General features: G+C 47.3%; 1 protein-coding gene across 3 annotated transcripts in view; it reads right to left on the bottom strand.

The window, feature by feature from the left end:
• The window catches only part of ABCC4 (ATP binding cassette subfamily C member 4), a 248,357-nt gene that overhangs the window by 184,184 nt on the left and 43,825 nt on the right, over positions 1–20,348 (bottom strand). For all 3 annotated transcript variants that reach the window (XM_047720242.1, XM_047720241.1, XM_047720243.1), the window contains exon 4: positions 10,373–10,597. In XM_047720242.1, the coding sequence (XP_047576198.1) occupies positions 10,373–10,597 (225 nt within the window). The remainder of the gene's footprint in view (positions 1–10,372; positions 10,598–20,348) is intronic.

Here is a 20,348-nt window from a genome sequence, read left to right on the forward strand (position 1 = left end):
GTTACATCCCTGAATAACGAAAGACACCCCCAACCTAGGCCCTCCCATCACCAATTTCTTGTTTTGAAAGACAAGCACCATGTGACTGGTCTCCCACACAAAAGAGGGGAAGAGATAGAACAACACAGCACAGCTGGGGCAAAGGTGAGTTGGCGGGGGGGGGGGGGGGGGGGGGGGGGAGTGGCCCTTGGGTGGAAGAAGTAATAATACAGCGAACATGGAAAACCCAATGACGAGGAGACAAAGGACAGCAAACACACACACACACACGATTACAGGAGAGACTATCTTAATGAGAAAAATAAAGATGAAGTACATCCCCAACAGAAGAAAAAAACTATCATCAACTTTTTAAAAATATCATGTAATATGTTTTTGTTTCTAAAAATTATAAAACATTTAAAAATGTTGAGTATAAACTATCTTCCCAGAAATGGCAGGCTTAGTCATAAAAATCTATATATGAGGCCACACGCCAAGTCTTTTATAACAACTATATTTACTTAGAACTCTTTTGTCTCGAAAAAAGTTTCTAAAGTTTAATCATGTGCTTTCCTTCATACTAAGACTACGAAAGGGAAGCAAAACACCCTCCACAGAGTTAACCACTGTGCATAATTTTACCGTCAAAATGAGTGTGTCAGCGTGCCTGGGTGGCTCAGTCATTAAGCCTCTGCCTTCGGCTCAGGTCATGATCCCTGGGTCCTAGGATCGAACCCGGCATCGGGCTCCCTACTCAGCGGGAAGCCTGCTTCTCCCTCTCTCACTCCCCCTGCTTGGGTTCCCTCTCTCACTGTGTCTCTCCCTGTCAAATAAATAAATAAAATCTTAAAAAAAAAAAAAAGGAGTGTTTTACAAATGTGCATAACCTTTTTCCCTAATGTTTTATATTTCTCAAAGCATGGAATTTAAGGAAGTTGGATATGCAGCACACGTAAAGGAACAGTGCACCCTTTCGTGCTATCACACAACGAGTTGTATTATTACTCATCCCCTTGTAAACACCATGCTTGAAGCTTTCAGAAAACCAGTAAATACATATAGAATTAAAAAAAAAAAAATGACAAAAGGAGATGCTGTCCAACTCGTGATTTTCACAGCATTCGTTTTTAGAACCAAACTAATTAAAAAGCAGCAATGCCTTAACATCTACCATCAGTCCATACGAAGGAACTAAGAGAAAAGTGCAGAGACCGGGGAGGAAAACGCCCTCACCCATCGCAGTCTCCACCAAATGCCATTATCCCACACCCCACACTCTCCTTGTCACTAGAGTGGAGTATAACCAGTAGCAGCTGGGGACCAACGGCTATCAAGTCACAGAGATCCAAACAAAGAAAATAACCCGGTCAGTTCAGCTAATGGGTCCCAGAGGGAGGAGACGAGGACTTCAAAACATAACCCAGCCACGGCTGCAGGCTCTGCGCAGGGACCCAGAGAGCGGGTACCGTCCTGTCCGGAAATGCCCTCCTCTTCCTCCACAAGTAACTGAAAGTTGGTGGCCACTCTTGAGGACGAAGGCAAACTGTAATTTTTTTCAATGAAAACTGAGCAAAGGTATGACCCGCACCATTCAAAAAAACGAGGTTAACAAAAAGGCAGGCACCCAAGGGCAAAGCCTGTGTGATTCCACTCACAGGAGGCACCTAAGCAGGCAGTTTCCTGGAGACAGGAAGTAGGATGGAGGTGGCCAGGGGGTGGGGGGAGGGCATAAGGAACTGGTGTGATGGGGACAGAGTTTCAGCTTTACAAGATGGGGAGTTCTGGAGATGGATGGTGGTGATGGTTGCACAATGATGTGAACGTACTTAAGGCCACCGAGCTGGGACACTCAAAAATGGTAAATGGGGTCAATTTTAAGTTATGTGTATTTTACCACAATTAAAAATTCATTGATTTAGGGGCACCTGGGTGGCTCAGTTGGTTAAGCGTCTGCCTTTGACTCAGGTCATGATCTCAGGATCCTGGGATGGAGCCCCAGGTCAAGCACCCTGCTCAGCGGGGAGTCTGTGTCTCCCTCTCCTTCCGCACCACTCCCTGCTCGTTGCTCATGCTCTGGCTCACACATCTGTCTCACGTTCTCTCTCAAATGAACAAATTAAAAAATCTTATAAAAATAAAAATTCATTAATTAAAAAAAAAAACAGAATGAGGGGCACCTGGCTGGCTCCATCAGGGGAGCATGTGACTCCTGGTCTCAGGGTTATGAGTTCAAGTTCAAGTTTTAATTTATTTAAAAAAATAAATTAAAAATCCTTTTTAAAATAAACAAATAAATATAAAAACAAAATGATCACCTTTGGCGGGGGGGCAGGACGGGGAATAGCCACCAATCAAAAAAATTCTAAACCTACAGAAATACCTTCAAATAACAAAGAAACAAAAACATCTCTGGACTAACATAAAAATTTAAAAATTGATTGGATTCTGAAATTGTCAGTCGTGTTTTCAGCATACAGACAGCCATGCTGTGTGTTCACGCTCTGAGAAGGCTCCACACCCACCACCGCCCTGCCCACTGCCCCCTTCACCGTCCCTAGCACGGTGACTCCCCAGTTGTCCTGTGGACACAAATCCCTGGGGCACAGATTAAGTATACAGATTTCCAGGCTTCTCTTCATGCTGGGGGGGCAGGTCTGGGATTACACCCAGGATCTGGGTTTGTATTAAGCACAACGATGACTCATAACAGAATCTGGTGACCCGCAGGTGAGCCTAGCATATGACCTGTCCCCCTTGCTCCACTCAGCAAAGAAGCTGAGTGGGTCCACGCTCCGGTGGAGGGCCACCCTGCCCTGTCGTGTACACAGAGCTCCCCGCGGCAAGGCCCATAAACACCCGGCAAGGAAAGGCCACAAGCAGACAGCTGCTGTCTGACGGTGGGCCAGCCCCAGCCCCACCTCTGCCACGAGCTGGCAGAACTGGACAAGTACAGAACTGGGCAAAATCATGTGTCCGGGCACCGGTTACAGGAAGTGCAAGACAGATCTCTGGGAGCAGGGACACTCCAGAGGTCAACGCGACCACTGTCGTGGCTCTCGGCCAGCAGCCCGTTTTCCAGCTGTGGCAGGGAGCTGGATGGAGCCCACGCAGGACAGCAGCTCCCACGGAGCTGAGGAGGCGGAGGTGAGGCTAGGCTCGGCCGAAGCAGCTGGCTTCTCCGAGGATGAATGAAAGGGTCCCCAAAGTCCTGAGGCAGTGAAAAAATGCTGCTGTCAAGGCCTTAGCTGAGGGACAGGCTAAAAAGGCCCAGGTCAGCAGAGCCTAAGGCTCACCAGAGAGCTGGCATGAGGAGTAGCAAGCAGAACACAGAGTCCTGAAGGTCAAGTTAGGGCACCAGAGTTCTTGCCTGGCCAGAGCGGAGAAACCTTATTAATAAGCGATCAACAAGACTGGAATACAGCTGAGACACCGGGAAGACCACACCTGAGAAGGAGAGACCATGCTGTGGAGCAGGGATTCTCAGCTGGGCCAGTGTTGCCCTCACTCCCAGGGGTCATTTGGCAATGTCTGGAGACATTTACTGTTTGTGACAACTGAAAGACGCTATTGCTATCGAGTGGGTAGAGGCCACAGTTGCTGTTCAACATCCCACAATGCATGGGGTCCCCTCCATCCCCCAGTCCCCCAAAAAGAATTACACAGCCCTAAATGCTGGCAGTGCAAAGGCTGAGAATCTCTTCTCTAGAACAGATCTGCTCTAGACTCAACCCAGAAAAGATTACTACCAAGGCCTAACAAGGTCCCACAAAGGACACAGCTTGAAGGCTGAAACCTACCAACTTAAAGCTTAGAAAAAATAACCTTAGAATTTCCAAAAGTGTAAGCTAACAAAGCATAAATCAAGCCTACACCAAGTTAAAAGAGATCAGCTGGTGAGTGACCTATTAATGCAAAATGCAACATTCCTCAAGAGACTATCAGAAGGCAGATCTGCAATGTAGCATTCAAAATGCCCAATAAATTTTAAGTCTGAGACACGCAAAAAGAACAAAAAAAAAAAACCCACAGAAAAATGTAAACCACGACAAGAAAGAAAGCAGTCTTCATAATAAAAAGCAAGTCCTCCAAATATATAAATAAGAATTTAAAAAAAAAGTTTGACCCAGACACTGGTGGTTGTTTTTTTTTTTTTTTTTTTTTTAGTTTTATGTTCAAAGAGTTGAAGGGAGATATGTTCAAAGAATTAAAGAGAAATATGAGTAAACAGATCCTTGGCAGAAAAACACAAACTGTAAAAAAGAGCAAAGTGAACATTCTATCACTGAAAAATACAAAACTAGGGAGGAAAAACGCACTAGCTGGTCTTAGTAACAGTTTGAAGATAACAGAAAAGGGAGTCAGGCTGATTAAAAGAAAACTATCCAATCTGAAGAATAGAGAGAAAAAAATTGAATAAAATTAAGGGGGGAAAAAAAGAGGGAACTACGAGACACTTTCAGATGTTCTAACATACATGTAACAAGAATCCAAGAAAGAGGAAGAAGGGAATGGATCAGAAGATAATATTGTAAAAGATATAACGGCCAAACATTTCCCAAGTTTTTAGAGAAAGAATAAATTAAAGATCAAAAAGTTCAACAAACCCGAAGAGGCATAATAAATTCAAGGGAAATCACACCTAGGGTTCACTTATCAATTTCTGAAAATTTACATTTTCTTTAAAAAGAAAATTTAGAAAAGAAAAAAAGAAAAATGTTTTTAAATCTGCCAGAGATAACAAATAGGAAGACAAAGGCACAAATGAGAGTGAAGTCTTATCAAAAACAAGGAAGGAGAGGGTTGGGGTGGCAGGGTGATGGACACTGGGGAGGGTATGTGCTATGGGGATTAGTGTGAATTGTGTAAGACTGATGAATCACAGACCTGTACCCCTGAAACAAATACTACGTTATATGTATTAATAAAAAAAAAAAAAATACCAAGTCAAAAACAAACAACCTGAACCAAGGTTATCTAACACAGGCATTTTCTCCGTACTACGTGTCATGTTTATTCCACAAGACACATCACAGCCTTGTTGTACTCAGGAACACCAGACAAGCACCTTATCATTCTGTGTGGGGCCATTTAAAACAGCAAAATCACCAACAAGAAGCAAAGAAGAGCAAAAAACAGGCCCTACATATAAACAGCCCATGAGGGGTGCCTGGATGGCTCAGTGGGTTAAGCCTCTGCCTTGGGCTCAGGCCATGATCTCAAATCAGGGTCCTGGGATCGAGCCCTGTATCGGGCTCTCTGCTTAGCAGGGAGCCTGCTTCCTCCTCTCTCTCTGCCTGCTTCTCTGCCTACTTGTGATCTCTGCCAAATAAATAAAATCTTTTTAAAAAAAAAAAGCCCGTGAAAAGAACACTTTGTTTACAGTAGGACAGCTAAAACAAGGAGGCAACCCCAGCCGGGAATATACATATCAGAGGATACAAAATTTTAGTGACAACGTGCGTGCCCACGAATGACTGTGAAGGAGCTCCAGGCCTTGATTTTGGGGTTACAAATAAATTCCACAAGCAGGCAATCTGCAAACGCAGAATCTGTGAATGAGGGTTTCCTGTACATGAATAATGAGGGTTTCCTACGTATAAATTCTTGCCAAGACAGATCCAACAACAGAGGATAAAAGGAAACTCGGAGGTTGGGAGGAAGTCACTCATCTTACAAGTTCAACCAAAGAAAGATAAGTACTCTCAAAAACTATCCTGTGGGTAACTCTAAAGAGAGTGAAGATGAGATTTTAGCCAGAATAAAGAGGATGGTCAAAATGATCTGTTCTGCAAGGAAGACTGCACCAAAGAACAAGGACAGAGAACCGTGTCCATGAGCTCGAAAGCTGACAGCTCCGGCTTTCCCTGGCATTCAGAGCAAACCAGCCATCAAGGTTCATTATGGAACTGCCACAGTTCTTCAAACTGGACCCAGAGTCAGGAAACCCATCAGGCTTAAGATCTTAAGGAAAAACCTCTGTGCCATGCGCATTTGGTAATACAAGAAAATCTCTGTACCACGGGACAAGACCATCCTAATTACAGAGAAGGCCATCCTGTGCGCCCAGGACTAGAGACCTAAAACATTCAGGCTCACCCGCACCCAAGCCTGAAGCCAAAGTCAGGTTGGCAACTGCGAGATCCGTTTCCACCTGCGATGGGGCTGAAGCTGCCATCTTCCCCCAGTCTGGCCCTGCCTGCTCTCTCTGAGCTGGGAAAGCAGCCCCTTGAGATTTGAAGCTGGATATGTCCTGCTTCTTCGGTGGCCTGGACAAGAACAAAGACAGGAAAGAAGCCACTAGTCCCACTGCAGAGGTGACAGTAGCCCATGCTGGGAATATGACCCATGACAGGCGGTGACTTCCTTAAAATGAGCAAGTATAGTGTTCAACACATCACTACGGTGAGGAACCTGTGTTCCTCATGTCAATCTGTTCACTTTCCAAAAGACACAGCCTGTGTTGCATAATCTCTTTATTTGGTAAAAAGTTCAAAAAAAAAATGTCCTATAGATTTGAGGAAACTAAACAGACCCCCATGGGCCGTATCAAGAGACCACCAACCAGAATCACGGATCCAAACAAAACTCCACAGTTCATCCAAACTCCTCTTCATTTAGTCCTCATGTTTCACAGAAAAACCAATGACCAAGTGGGTAAGTAACATGACGCCGCCACTGTGGGAAAGGGTAGGGCAGTTCCTCAAAAATTTACCGTCTAGTCCAGCCATTGCACTTTGGGGAAATGTCCCCAGAAAGTGCTGAAAATACGAACTTGAAGAGGGATCTGCCCTTCCATGTTCACAGCAGTTGTATTCACAATCACCGAAAAGTGGAGGCAAATCTCCCGAATGCCCACTGATAGAGGAATGAGCCCCGTCCATACAGTGGAACTGTCATCGGCCTCGAGAAGGAGTTCAATTCTGACACGGGCGACAACAGGGATAAAGCTTGAAGACATGAGGCTCTGTGACACGAGCCAGACACAAAAGAAGAAATACTGCATGAATCCACTTATATGAGGTACCTAGAAAAAGGGGACAAATTCAGAAACAGGAAGTAACACAGGGATGGCGGTGGGGGTAGGGGCCAGGGAGTTCAGTGTCTAGCGTGTACAGAGTCTTAGTCTGGGGAGACCAGAAAGTTCTGGAGATGAATGGTGGGATAGTGGTGACGGCCACACAACAGTGTGAATTTACTTAAATGTCACCGAACGGTCCCCTTAAAGAGTTAAAAGGGTAAATGTTAGGTTATGCATATTTTACCACCATCAATCAAACAATAAGTAAATAAATAAATGCTCCAGGCACCTCATTAGCGGGCGACGCTCGACCACTGGGTTGTGAGTTCAGGCCCCACATTGGGTGCAGAACTTCCTTAAAAAATAAATATCTTAAGGGACGCCTGGGTGGCTCAGTTGGTTAAGCAGCTGCCTTCGGCTCAGGTCATGATCCCAGCGTCCTGGGATCGAGTCCCGCATCGGGCTCCTTGCTTGTCAGGGAGCCTGCTTCTCCCTCTGCCTCTGCCTGCCACTCTGTCTGCCTGTGCTCACTCTCTCTCCCTCTCTCTCTCTCTGACAAATAAATAAATAAATAAATAATAAAATAAAATAAAAATCTTAAAAAGAAAAAAGCCCAAAAGCCAAGTGCAATTTTACCAAAGCGGGGCAAAGGTAAACAAGTCATAAGTCATTTTCTTGTAGGCTACATCTCACGACACCTTGCAATATTACGAACTTCTACTATGAACCCAGCAGCCATTCCAGTGACGACACCCGACCTGGTGCTCTCCCAGAACCGGGGATCAGGAGGTAGGGCCCCAGCCTAAGGCATGAATGTTCAGAGGGGCCTCTCAGAGGTTCGCTGAAGTGCCAGCTTCTGCCCTAAAGAGTCAGCCCACCTGCGGTGAAAAAGTGTCCTATTTCATCCCCTAGCAGGATTCTAGACACAAGGCAGTGCCTGAGGAGATCGGTCTTTCCCACGTTCCTGGCATTTCAAGTTACGCCTACGGTCTGACCCAAGCCAAGTCTTTTTAAGGGGATAATTCTTTCAGGCTAATCAAGCCAGCAAATTAACACCTTTGGGAGATGTTTACATGCAGCCAATGTGCCAGATCGGATCAGATTTCCCAAAGGTGAGTTCTAAACGTTAGTGGGGAGAGGAAGAAAAACAGGTGAACCACCACCACCTCACCTGGGCAGGAAAGAGCTTTGTGGGACTGAACCGTCCCCCCAAACCTGGCTCCCACAGTTAAGGTTCTCACAGTAGAGCCCTAGTGTAATTTCCTATTTATTTATAGGAGCAAAGCATGATCTAGCTAATTTATAGAGAAATCGGACCCGTCTCCTAAATGGGCAAAGGGACTACAACAGAATAAACATGAGGAGGAGAAGGACAGCAACGAAGACACCTTGACTGGGGCGGACAGGCAGCACTAACCATTTCCACATCACACAGGAGGCACCTGAAGGTACATGTCACAGCCTCCACAGACACGGAGAAACCTCTGGCATGCCCACAATTCCAAGATTAACAGGACTCTGCTCAGAGGAAGAGCTGGAGGAGACATCTTGCGTTTTGCTAAGAAAAGTAGTCCTAAGAAACAGAAGCTCTAGATACGCAGAACTAGGTTAAAGAACCAATATTTTAAATTTAAATTGTTTGACTTGAATTTCCAATAAGGATTTTTTTTTTTAATAAGAATTGTATATATTGAGCACTGGCTGGCTCAGTCAGAAAAGCATGGGACCCTTGATCTCAGGGTCTTAAATTTGAGCCCACATTGGGTGTAAAGATTACCCAAAAATTAATCAATTGATTAAAAAGTATTGTATATAGTTAAGTCATATTTTGACAGATATACATTGAAAAATGAGTACTGCAGTCAAGCTAATATATCCATCACTCTACAAGCTTATCCTTCTGTGTGTATGGCAGGAATGCTTAAAATCGAACTCTCCTAGTAAATTTCAAGTATACAATAGAGTTAAAATGGAGCGTTTTTGTTTTTAAAGCAAACGGCCCAAAATAGAGAGCTATCCAGTTGTCACTTCTTCTGTCTATGGCAACTCCTTGGTAAAGACACCTGAAATCCTCACTCCCTCCATGATACTTCAGACCAGGGTGAACTATGGGAGAATTTTATGGCATTTCTCAATAAAAAATGCTGAACACATCAAATCAGGTCTTGTTATTGAAACAGCTACAAGTATACTAAAGGAGAAGAACACAGTGCCTAAAATAATAACTGAAATGGAAAGCAACATAAAGTACAACATAAGTTCTCTCAAAAATTACTAAAAACATTGTAAAATTTTAAGTTTCATCCCAAACATCAACTATTTTCTTTAATACTATTAAAAACAACCGGGGCGCCTGGGTGGCTCAGTGGGTTAAGTGTCTGCCTTTGGCTCCAGTCATGATCTCAGGATCCTGGGATCGAGCCCCATATCGGGCTCCCGGCTCAACAGGGAGTCTGCTTCTCCCTCTCCCTCTATCCTTCCTGCCCCCCACCCCCCCCACTCATTCTCTCCCCCCTAAATAAATAAAATCTTAAAAAAAAAAAAAAACCATAATTACAGAACAGTGAATGTGTCTGACATGGATTCTATATTTTCCTTTAATTAACACAATTACACTGAACACGGTTAAACGCTTCATTTAAAAAATACAATTATTCCTTTTCTCAAATACAATCTGTTCTCTGAGATTTAATTTTACAGATCCAATTTCACAGACGGTCCCTTGTAAAATACAATTTTGATGTAAATGAAAGTTTTAATGAACAACAACAACAAAATTTCCATAAATACAACTCAGAGATTTACTCATGACGACACTGGAAATTTCTCATGCCTCAATCAATTTGATCCTTATTTTTGATACTTATTTTTTAATTAGATTCCATTACCAGTAGAGTATTTTGCAACAGCCTGTGGCCAAATGTGATCAAAGGCAGGGGTGGTGATCTATCACAATAGATCAAATGTGATCTACTGATCACAATAGAAAACTTCCATCGTGTATTGGTAAAGTTCACTTAAAGGGGAAAAAAAAAAATTCCCCTGCTATATAACAAGATTCTCTGGTAAGGTATAAATGATTCCGGAGGGCACCTGGGTGGCTCAGTCGGTCAAGAGTCTGACTCTTGATTATGACTCAGGCGCATGACCTCAGGGTCCGTCCTGAGACTGACCCTGCGAGGGGCTCCGCATCTAGTTCCGTGCTGGGTGTGGAGCCTGCCTAAGATTCTCTCTCTCCCTGTGCCCCGCCCCCACTGAAATAAATACATAAAAACAGAGATCCTTTTTACAAAATATTTAATCTACAAACTTTCCCAAAATGTTTTTGATACTTGGGGTGAGGCAGGCGTCCTGCTACAAAATGACACTTACCTTCCGATAAATCATGTGACACATGGCGACGCGCAGCCTCATGCCCGCGCACTGAACGTGGTAGAAGTACAGATGGTGCAGTATGGCCAGGATAAGCGTGCAGACAGTCAGTACCGTGGCGTAGATATAGGCTTCGTGCAAAGCCACAGCATTAGTAGGATCATGGTTTTCAAAATAATTAATAATTTTCCCCAAAAATATGGGCTGGATTACTTTGGTGCCTTCCTAAAAGGAAAGGAGAAAGTTGTAATTAGAAATACAGGTCCTACCAGTTTTTCTGAAGGTAGCTTTGCGTTTATGACAAGCATGTTAAAAAGGCATTTTAACAAAGTGCTACATTCATCACTAATCCCCAAAGAAAACAGAACTCTTCTTTTATGTAAGACAACCAGATAATAGTTTAACCTTAAGCCAAAATTCTAAGTGCAAAAGCTTTAAAACTTTAGTTTCCTGTGCTTGGGGACACTGTGGGTGCTCGATGTTGCAACCTGTGTTTAGAACGCATTTGGTAGACTATCAGGTAAGTCTTGGCCCAAGATGAATAAGGAAAAATGGCAAAAGAAAGGTGTGGCGTGTGCTCACAGGTGGGCAGCCCAGCTCACTGCCTCCCTGCTGGGTCTCCTCCATCAACATCCCAGCCCAAAGCAAAGTCACGAATGGCTCATTCACGGGAGGTATGCTCTTACAACCTCCTTTCTGCATTAGAAGGGCTCTGGGGAACCGAGACACTGGTGCAAACACAGATCTGAGCCCAACCCCAAATTCCACGTGTCAGTAGATCAAAAGAACGGAGTCCAACCTCCAACATGGGTTGGATTAAGGAAACAGGACCAGGCTCAGGAGGCTCCCAGGCTCTCAGCCACAGGGGGCTCTGCTTTCAAATGTGTCTACCCCTAGAAGTTGAGCACTGCTGCCTTGGAGTCAAAAATTAAACTCCGCAGAAGGCAAGCTCAAAATAATGCCATCCATGGTTCGCTGTAAGCCATACATCGCAGGTGTTGGTTTTGAAGAATTTTAACAGGAACTCTTCCCTTCCCCAAAGCAAAAAATTAAAATCCTACACCACTGAGTTAAGGAAACGCTGGGGCTTACCTCCCAAATTAAGACGTAAGGAAAGCAATATTTTTTTTTTTTGCCCTAAAACGAGAGGCAAAGAAACGTCAACCCTTGCCCTTCCGTGCCAGATGGCCACTCTACCCCACAACCTACATCCGCTCTTGTCAGGTACCATCAAAGAACGCCAAACACTCAGTGCAAATGCATGTCACCCAAAGTAAACACACAGACCTTCCACCACACTTCACCTAATGCCAAAAGTTTGGAAATCTTTCAAGAACTCCACTTTGAAACAAACATTTCCTCTTGGGCAACCTGTCCTTATTAACACAGACGTGGCAACCAACCAACAGGTTCACTTCTGGTGGCTCTCCTCTATCTATCCCGAGTGAGGAACCCACAGCGCAGAAGGGCAAGGGAACCCCAAAAAGCCAAACCCGAGACGCAGCTAACATGTATTTCCTCCTCAACCAACCAGTGCCCCTTCAGGATATTGACAGAAAGCGGTTCCCGTCCCTGAGATGGATGTGATATTATGAACCCCAACACCACACGCATGCATACACCCGTTCACAACCTTCACCATCAGCCTCGCCTTTCAGGAGGTCATGGCCCTTTTGTACTACAAGGAAACGCTGCTCACGGAAGACAATCAGATCTCAAAAACACAAAGGCTCACTGTTGCGTGTCCAGCAGGCCCATCTTTCATCCCAAGAAGCACTGAGTTTATGAAAGCAACCCGAATATAGCAGGCCACAGAACAGCTGATGGGATCACCGAGATGAAAATCTGGAGGCTAAAAGGGTGAAGCGAGAACATCAAACTGTACACGTGGGCGGTCCCAGCCCAGGTCAGCAGCACGTCACCCTGGGGCTGCCCACCGGGACCCCAGAGCTAACACCTGCTGGCCCAAACTTCCCTAAAACAGGATCGTCTCTGGGACTCAGTGCCTGTTGACTGGTCCTTGGCTCTCCATCTGAGCCTAGCATGGGTGTGGATATAGGAAAATACCATCAGAGTCACCCATCAGACAGAAAACAGACAGATGCAAATCCAGGGAAAAAGAACACAAATTAGGGACGCCTGGGTTTCTCGGTTGAGTGGCTGCCTTCGGCTCGGGTCATGATCCCAGCATCCTGGGATCGAGTCCCGAATCGGGCTCCTTGCTCAGCAGGGAGCCTGCTTCTCCCTCTGCCCCTGCCTGCCACTCTGTCTGCCTGTGCTCACTCTCTCTGACAAATAAATACATAAAATCTTAAATTAAAAAAAAAAAAAACACAAAATAAAGGCAGAGCATAACCGCCCAAACACTGGGATTTTTCTGCTGACAGTACTTAATAATTCATCAATCAAACACACTCACTAATGAGTAATGCCAGCTCGAGGCCCCTACCTCCCCACTCATCTGTCCATTCTTGATCCTTACCCTCAACTACGAAGAAATAAAACCAGGAAAATATGTATTATTAAACTTGAAAGTAACCATATTAAAACTTTCTGGAGAGCAGGAGCGAGGTCAAAAATTACTTGAGCAAACACGCCCATCTTTTGACAGTCATCTCTGCCTGGTGAAGATTCTTCCCACAAACCAGCTGAGAATACGGTTTTTATTATTCCTTCACAAGATTTCTTCTTGATTGTAAAACCATAAGGGGTTTTTATTTTTTTTTAAGATTTTATTTATTTATTTGACAGAGAGAGATCACAAGTAGACAGAGAGGCAGGCAGAGAGAGAGAGGGAGGGAAGCAGGCTCCCTGCTGAGCAGAGAGCCCAATGCGGGACTCGAGCCCAGGACCCTGAGATCATGACCTGAGCCGAAGGCAGCAGCCTAACCCACTGAGCCACTCAGGCGCCCCTACATAAGGGGTTTTTAGAAGAGCCCAATATGATACCACAACACCCCTTGGTTCAAGGTCCTACCAGAGTTTCAGAGTCTCTGAAGCAGGTACTTCTTAATGGAGCACTGGGCACTCAGCTCCCTGAAACACCAGACGTCTGAACCCTACTCTTGCTTCTTATTGGGGTAACTTATTACACGGCTAGATGCCACAACTTGCCCCATGCAGTGGAAACATTTCTTACCCAACCCCACCACGCCTGATCCGGGAGAAAAGAAAGCAAGCAGAGGAAACAGAAAGAAGCTATCAGACAAAGAGAAAATGATGGAGTCAAACCTAACAGCCAAAAGGTCAGCCTGTTTAGAACAGTCCCTCCCAACTTCCTGCTTTCTCCCATAAAAGAGCGTTGGGCGGACTGGCCTACGGTTTGGCCAGAGCTTATTTGTCCCAGAATGCAACGGGCTGCCATTCCTGAATAAACCCTTTTTGCTGGTAATGTAAGTGGGAAGTTCTATGTTAAGGTTAACAGGGGAAAAGCAGTGAATGAACCCAGGAAGAATGAGAACCCCCACATTCTGTGACCATCCAGTAAATTAAGAGCTCTTGAGCAACGATCATGAACAGCACTCCTCACATCACCCACACGAGAAAGACAAGCAGACAGGAGGTACCTAATCAGGAGGCCCACCAGCAGACCTACCAAATCAATCGGCAAAGGAGAAGGGAAGGGGAAAAAAATTGAGTCAGATCCAGGTTCTAGATCTACCCACTAATTCAAGGTTCCAGAAGAACACATTCCATGACACAGAGCCTAAGGTATGGGCCATGTCCTGACTATGGGGATCTCTCGAGGACAAACAACTTGGTGTCGAGTATTAGATTTGAAAAAATAAATAAAATTATAGTGAAAGAGAATGGAAAGGAACTAGACAACCACTGCCAACCAAATGCACCTGATCTGGATATGGATTCAAACTGCAAGGGAAAAAAGGAAAAAAGGAAAGAAAGAAAGAAAGAAAGAAGAGGAAGGAAGGAAGGAAGGAAGGAAGGAAGGAAGGAAGGAAGGAAGGAAGGAAAAGGAAGGAAGGAAGAGAAAGAAAGAGAAAGAAAGAAAGAGAGAGAGAAAAAAAGAAAGATGAGATCTAGCTAGATACTGATGGTTTCTAGGATCAGTGTTAATGATCATGCATAATAATGGCTTTAGATTATATAGGGGAAAGAGTCCATTTAAAGACACATTCTAAAATACAGATGAGAGGGTACCTGGGTGGCTCAGTTGTTAAGCATCTGCCTTTGGCTCAGGTCATGATCCCTAGATCCTGGGACCGAACCCGTACCGGGCTCCCTGCTCAGCAGGAAGCCTGCTTCTCCCTCTCCCACTCCCCCTGCTCATGTTCCCTCTCTCTGTCTCTCTCTGTCAAACATATAAATAAACAAAATCTTTTAAGAAATTAAATAAATAAAATGAAATACAGATAAAATGATGCAGTACCTAAGAACTGCTTGGAAATACTCTTGGGAAGTATGAGAGTGAGTGGGGTACAGAAGGGTCAAGACCGGTCATGAACTGATACCCACTGAGGCTGGCTTAGGGGGACAGGCAAGCTTAATCTGCAGGAGAAGAATAGCCATTTTCCCTCAACCCTTCTGAGCTCTGGCCTGAGAAACTGTGATAAAAGACAGATTAACAGGAGAGAAACAAACACAAGTTTATCAACAGGTATACCTCCGGCATATATGGGAGAGCCCTAGGAAAACGGAGTAGCCCCCAGGGCCAGAGCCACCGCCATGGGGGTGTTTAACCGGAAAAGCATGGGAAACGGGGAAGGCTGACTGTGCTGATTGAGTTCTCTGCTGACAGGACTCTCTTGTGATTCAGAGCCACCGTCATCTGCCTGGCACAAAGAGGGAGACATTCTTACAAACATAGGTCTCCTTTATAAAATTAACTGTCCCTTACAGAAGGGTAACTTCTGCTCTGTTTCCAGAATTTCTGTGACTGATGCTTCTCAAAACCAATCCGCTCAGGGGCACCTGGCCGGCTTGGTTGGTGGAACATGAGACTCTTGGCCTCAGGGTTGTGAGTTCGGGCCCCACACTGGGCATGGAGCCAGTTTAAAAAAAAAAAAAAAAAAAAAAAAAAAAAAAAAAACTGTTTAATAAGCACAAAATAATCTGTAGCCCAAAGTGGCATATTCTGGGATGGCATACTCTGCTATCCTTCCATCATATTCTAGGTTTGTTATTTTTAAGTGTTCCTAAAAAGTGACAGGGGCAGTGGGGGAGAAACCATGTGTGTGAACACGTATGAAGCAGTGGACACTGTAGCACAGAACCATTGTCAGAGAAAAAACACCTCCTCTCAGCTCTCTGCCCATCGTGGGCGGCAGCCCTGGCAGAAGGAGGAGTCAGGGCAGAAGGCAACAGGCACTCGTCTGGCAGTCGGAACATTTTGCTTCAGAAACCAGGCCGGTGACTTGCACGTCCCATGACCTAAGTCCTCCCGTGCCCTCCTGTGCCGCCGTATCCTTATCCCTGGAAATTCCTGCCTGGTGTACCTCAGAGGGATCCAGGGACAGGTAAACGGGATGCACGAGCCCATGGTGTCCGAACACCAGCACTGCAGTCAGTACAAACTAAGCTCACGCTCATTATAGACGAGTCCCAAGATGAGACCCAGTCCACTCTTCAGGCAGAGACCAGTTTTGCACACGGCTTGGAAAACCCACAGCTCCCCAACAGGCAACAATGGGAGAACAGGAACTCTTGAGAAAAGTTGCTCATAAAGCCAACTTTTCTAAGGAGTTGCCAGAAGTTTTTTGGTTTTTTGGTTTTTTGGTTTTTTTAATTTAACCATTTTGAATGGTTAAATGCAACCAGCAGCCACTCCTCAGCCCTCTGGGTTAGAGAGAGGGGAAGGGAGTTTGGAACCGAGTAGGGACATAAATGCACAAAGGTCTGGGACAACACTCAAGGAATCAGCCTTGAGAAGAAGCACAAATGACATGGGGGCGGGGGGGGGGGGGGGGGGACACACGACTTAAAAGGATTTGGTTTACTTCTTGCCCAGCAGTTGAGTTCCAGCCCGCAGATGAAGACAAACCTTTGCCTCCCTGCAGCCTCTACCTGGACCAGAAACCATCGGCAAAAGTGGCCCCAGACAAAGGCCAAGTCACTGTCACAGAGAAGGGCCCAGGCAGTGTGGGGAGGGAGTCTCTGCTGCTGTCTGCCCGGTGGTAAAGAGCCTTCAGGCCCCTCCTCCCCACCCCCTACGGCTCTGGGCAGGAGGACCCTTGCTCTGTCCCCACGGAGATGCACACAGGGGCCGGGCGCCCAGGGAGCCTGCTGGCTGCTCCAGCCCGGTTCGTGCCCGCCCGCAGGAACGCCCCCGCGTTCAACATCGGCTCAGAGCTTGTTTCTGCGAGCCTGTCTCACAGGCGTTCAGTTCTCACAGGACCGAGATGTTCACTCCTTTGAAATCCAACCTCCAAAGCCTCGCCCCCGCCTGCATCGCCCGCCTCTCCCCACTGGCGGCTGCCAGGAGCGCCCGGGGAAGGCCCTGCCCGTGCGTTGCTTGGGAACACTCCAGTGCTTGCAAACCGCGGATAATCCGTGAGCTGCAAGCTTTTGAGAAAATCCTACCGCTGAGTTTAGATCTTCCACTCCCTAAAATACGAAGGCCAACAAGCAGCAGGAAAGATCACAAAATGGGAAACTGCTTCGTTAAATCAACTATTACACTAGCCCGCAACCCATGAAATGCAGAAACTACCTTTAACCACTGAAAACCCAGAACGGCACCTCAGAGTGATTCTGAACTGCAGCAGAGCCTTACCAGCTCTGGCGCACAAAATCGTTTCTCATGTCTCCAAAACAGCATTGTGCCAACAGACGAGTCTAGAAAAGCCAGAGTAATTTTGTGGGATTTCAGACTTCTTTTGCTGCCAGAAAAAATACAAGGTTTAGGAGCACTTGGGTGGTTCAGTCTGTTAAGCGTCTGCCTTCAGCTCAGGTCGTGATCCCAGGGTCCTGGGATCGAGTCCCATGGGGCTCCCTGCTTCTCCCTCTCCCACTCCCCCTGCTTGTGTTCCCTCTTTTGCTGTGTCTTTGTCAAATAAATAAATAAATAAAATATTTTTTAAAAAAATTTTTTAATTAAAAAAAAAAAATTCAAGGTTTACTTCTGGTTGTACTCTCACACCGTGGGCTGCCAGAGTGCCGGCCACCAAGACGCAGAGCCCTGGTGTCCTCTCAAAGACACAATGGGAACACCCAGCACGGCCACCGTCTCGTTTTCTAGTGGAAACCACCAAGATATTGGCTGTGTCACAGCACAAAGAGGTGAGTGTCCTCCCGGTAGGAGCCCAGCATCCCCACACCGGGTTGTGTGTGCCCCCCACCCTGCTGGGTTCCACCCCAGACTGTCACTGTGCAGCCCCAGGCCGGCGGCACGCCCTGCATCTGGGGGATCGGCCACACACCAGTGACCTGGGGTCCTCATCCTTACCCAGCAAGTGCAAACCCACCCGAGACCCGCAGCCACCATCTCTCCTAGGGGAGCCAGGGGCACCTGCGAGTCACAACAGAGAGAGCTCCACCTCTGCCTGGATCACCGGAGTTCCATCAGAGGCCCCGGGCTTCCTGCTGGTCAGTCTCCAGGAGCTCATCAAGAACGGGGTCTTCCACACGTGCGGGACTGTTTACGAACTCAGGCACCAGGGCGGCCCCACCCGCATCCACGAAGGGACCGTCAAGAGTAGAAGGGGGCCTTCTGAAGTCTCCGGGCCCATCTACAGACGCCACGGGTGTCTGCCCTAGCCATCTCCAGCAGCCAGGAGACACCGACACCGGAGCTCTGCCCAAATTTACTGTCCCTGGTCTGACTTCCTACCCAGGGAGTTCTTAGCATCCTATGTTCATGTGCGAGCCAAGTTCAAGATGCACGTGTTGGAGACCCTGCAGTCTGAGCTCTTGACAAGCCTTCCTGCCACCGGGTGAGCTACCAGTCGTGGACGTGGTCAGGCTCATGGTCTAAAGTCAGAGCACCCGCGGCCCAATCGCGGCTCTGTCCTCCATGCTCTGTGGGACCCCGGGCACTCCATGGAACGACCTGGCACTATGCAGCCTCTTTCCTCCAGAGTGGATAAAAGCGATACTCACCCTCTCGTCTGAGGCGCCCAAAGGAATGAAAGTATTATCACATGTAGATTTTTTTTTTTTAAGATTTTTTAAAGTTATTTATTTGACAGAGAGAGAGAGAGACAAAGCAAGCATAAGCATAAGCAGGGGGAGAGGGAGAGGGAGAAGCAGACTCCCTGCTGAGCAGGAAGCCCAATGCAGGGCTCCATCCCAGGACCCTGCAATCATGACCTAAGCCGAAGGCAGATGCGTGACCTGTGGAGTCAGCCGGGTGCCCCCTTTCAGCAGTTTCTGAGATTTCTCAAGTACTCATTACTACACTACTACTATTACTACAGCCCTACACCACTGCCAGTACTGCTGTGGCCCCTGCTGCCACCACCAGGAGAACAAGCCCCTGCTGAAACTGCTACTAACAATGCTATTACCACTCGCAGGAACGACTACTGTTGTTGCCGTGACTACAGAATACGAGCTTCTGCGGCCGCCAGCAACACTACCACCGACTATGTCTCTGCGGCCCCTGCAGCTGGCAGTAGTAGTAATACTACACCGAGTAGAGTGTATATACACGGAGTATAGTGCAGTGTAATACACGTAGGCAGCAGCCCACAACAGCGAGAAAAATCAGAAGCTCAGTGCAAACGCGGCCACAAGGGCCACCCTTTGAGAGCCGCCACCTTCAGCTTCTTCAGCCCTGGGCAGCCAACAGAAAGGAGAGAACCAGAGGCCGCAGAGGCAGGCCTGCTCCGGATACGATCCAGCACCAGACTCCAAGGACACGGGTCCCTGCCCACGCCCAAGCAGACAGGGGACATGGGCCCCAGGCACATGCCCAGGCTCCGAGGCCACGCGACAAGCCGACTCCACGAGCTCCCTGCTCTGGAAGGTCAGCAGCCACATCTCCTCGGAAATCCCGCTCCCACCGGCCACAATAAACCCCAGCTTGTCACCCTGTGTATTTCGAATGGAGACCTATAGTGACGGCACAGAAACACCATCACTGGGACATCAGTACACAGGTCAAAGCCAGGCTGGGACAGCCTCAGGGTGTCCTGTCCCCTCTCCCACCTCCACCCCCGTCCCCAGGCAGTCCCGCTGCTTTGCATCTCCACCCGGCCCCATCACAAGCCACGGCAGATCTAGATGCTGCTCGGTGTCCCATGTATTCGCCCCCACCCTCTGGCCAACCCCCTTTGTCATCCAGGGCAACTTCAGTCTCCCAGAACCATCCGTCCCCTGTCGCCTGACAGGCTGGTTTGCTGCAGTTACACAGGGCAGGGATCACGCACCTTCCCACTGCTCTTCCATACAACAGAGCCTTTAAGCAGACAAACCAGCCAGCCCACCCACCTCACACCCAACAAAACACACTTATGACAACTCACCACCCTTCTCCACCTAAAACCACCTTTTCACGGCAAACGCAACTCCCACCCCTACGACTCTCCTACACTCACATGCCCATCAACGTCCCTAGGGCAGGATGATGGTGCAACAGAGAGCGGGACCAGCCAGGTGGAGGGGAGGCACCCTTCCAGCAGCCCACAGCCCAGACCAGTAGGCGCTCACGGCTCTCACTGGCGCTATGCCCGGGAGAACACAATTTTACTGGATAAGCTTGACTGAGGCCCATCGGGCTAATGGAGTCACCGACCTCCTGGCTTTTTGCCTTTGCTTTTCCATTCCAGATCACTCCTAGAGTAGCTGCCGTGTCACGCTACCAAAGCTCCCCCTTCCAAGCAGCGATCCACGCCAATAGTTAGCGACAGGAAACCAGAATAGGGTGGGGCCCGAAGCCTCCAGAATTCATGGAGCCAGAGCTCCTCCACCGAGGGGGTTTTGGCTCAGAACACGTGTCCAGCTGGAAAGGGGGCAGCCCAGAGAACAAGTCACCCTTGAGAGCTCTGGCCAGCTCCAGCCCAGACACAGGGCCCTGAGT

Source organism: Lutra lutra, chromosome 3, assembly GCF_902655055.1.
Source record: "Lutra lutra chromosome 3, mLutLut1.2, whole genome shotgun sequence".
Lineage (NCBI taxonomy): Eukaryota > Metazoa > Chordata > Mammalia > Carnivora > Mustelidae > Lutra > Lutra lutra.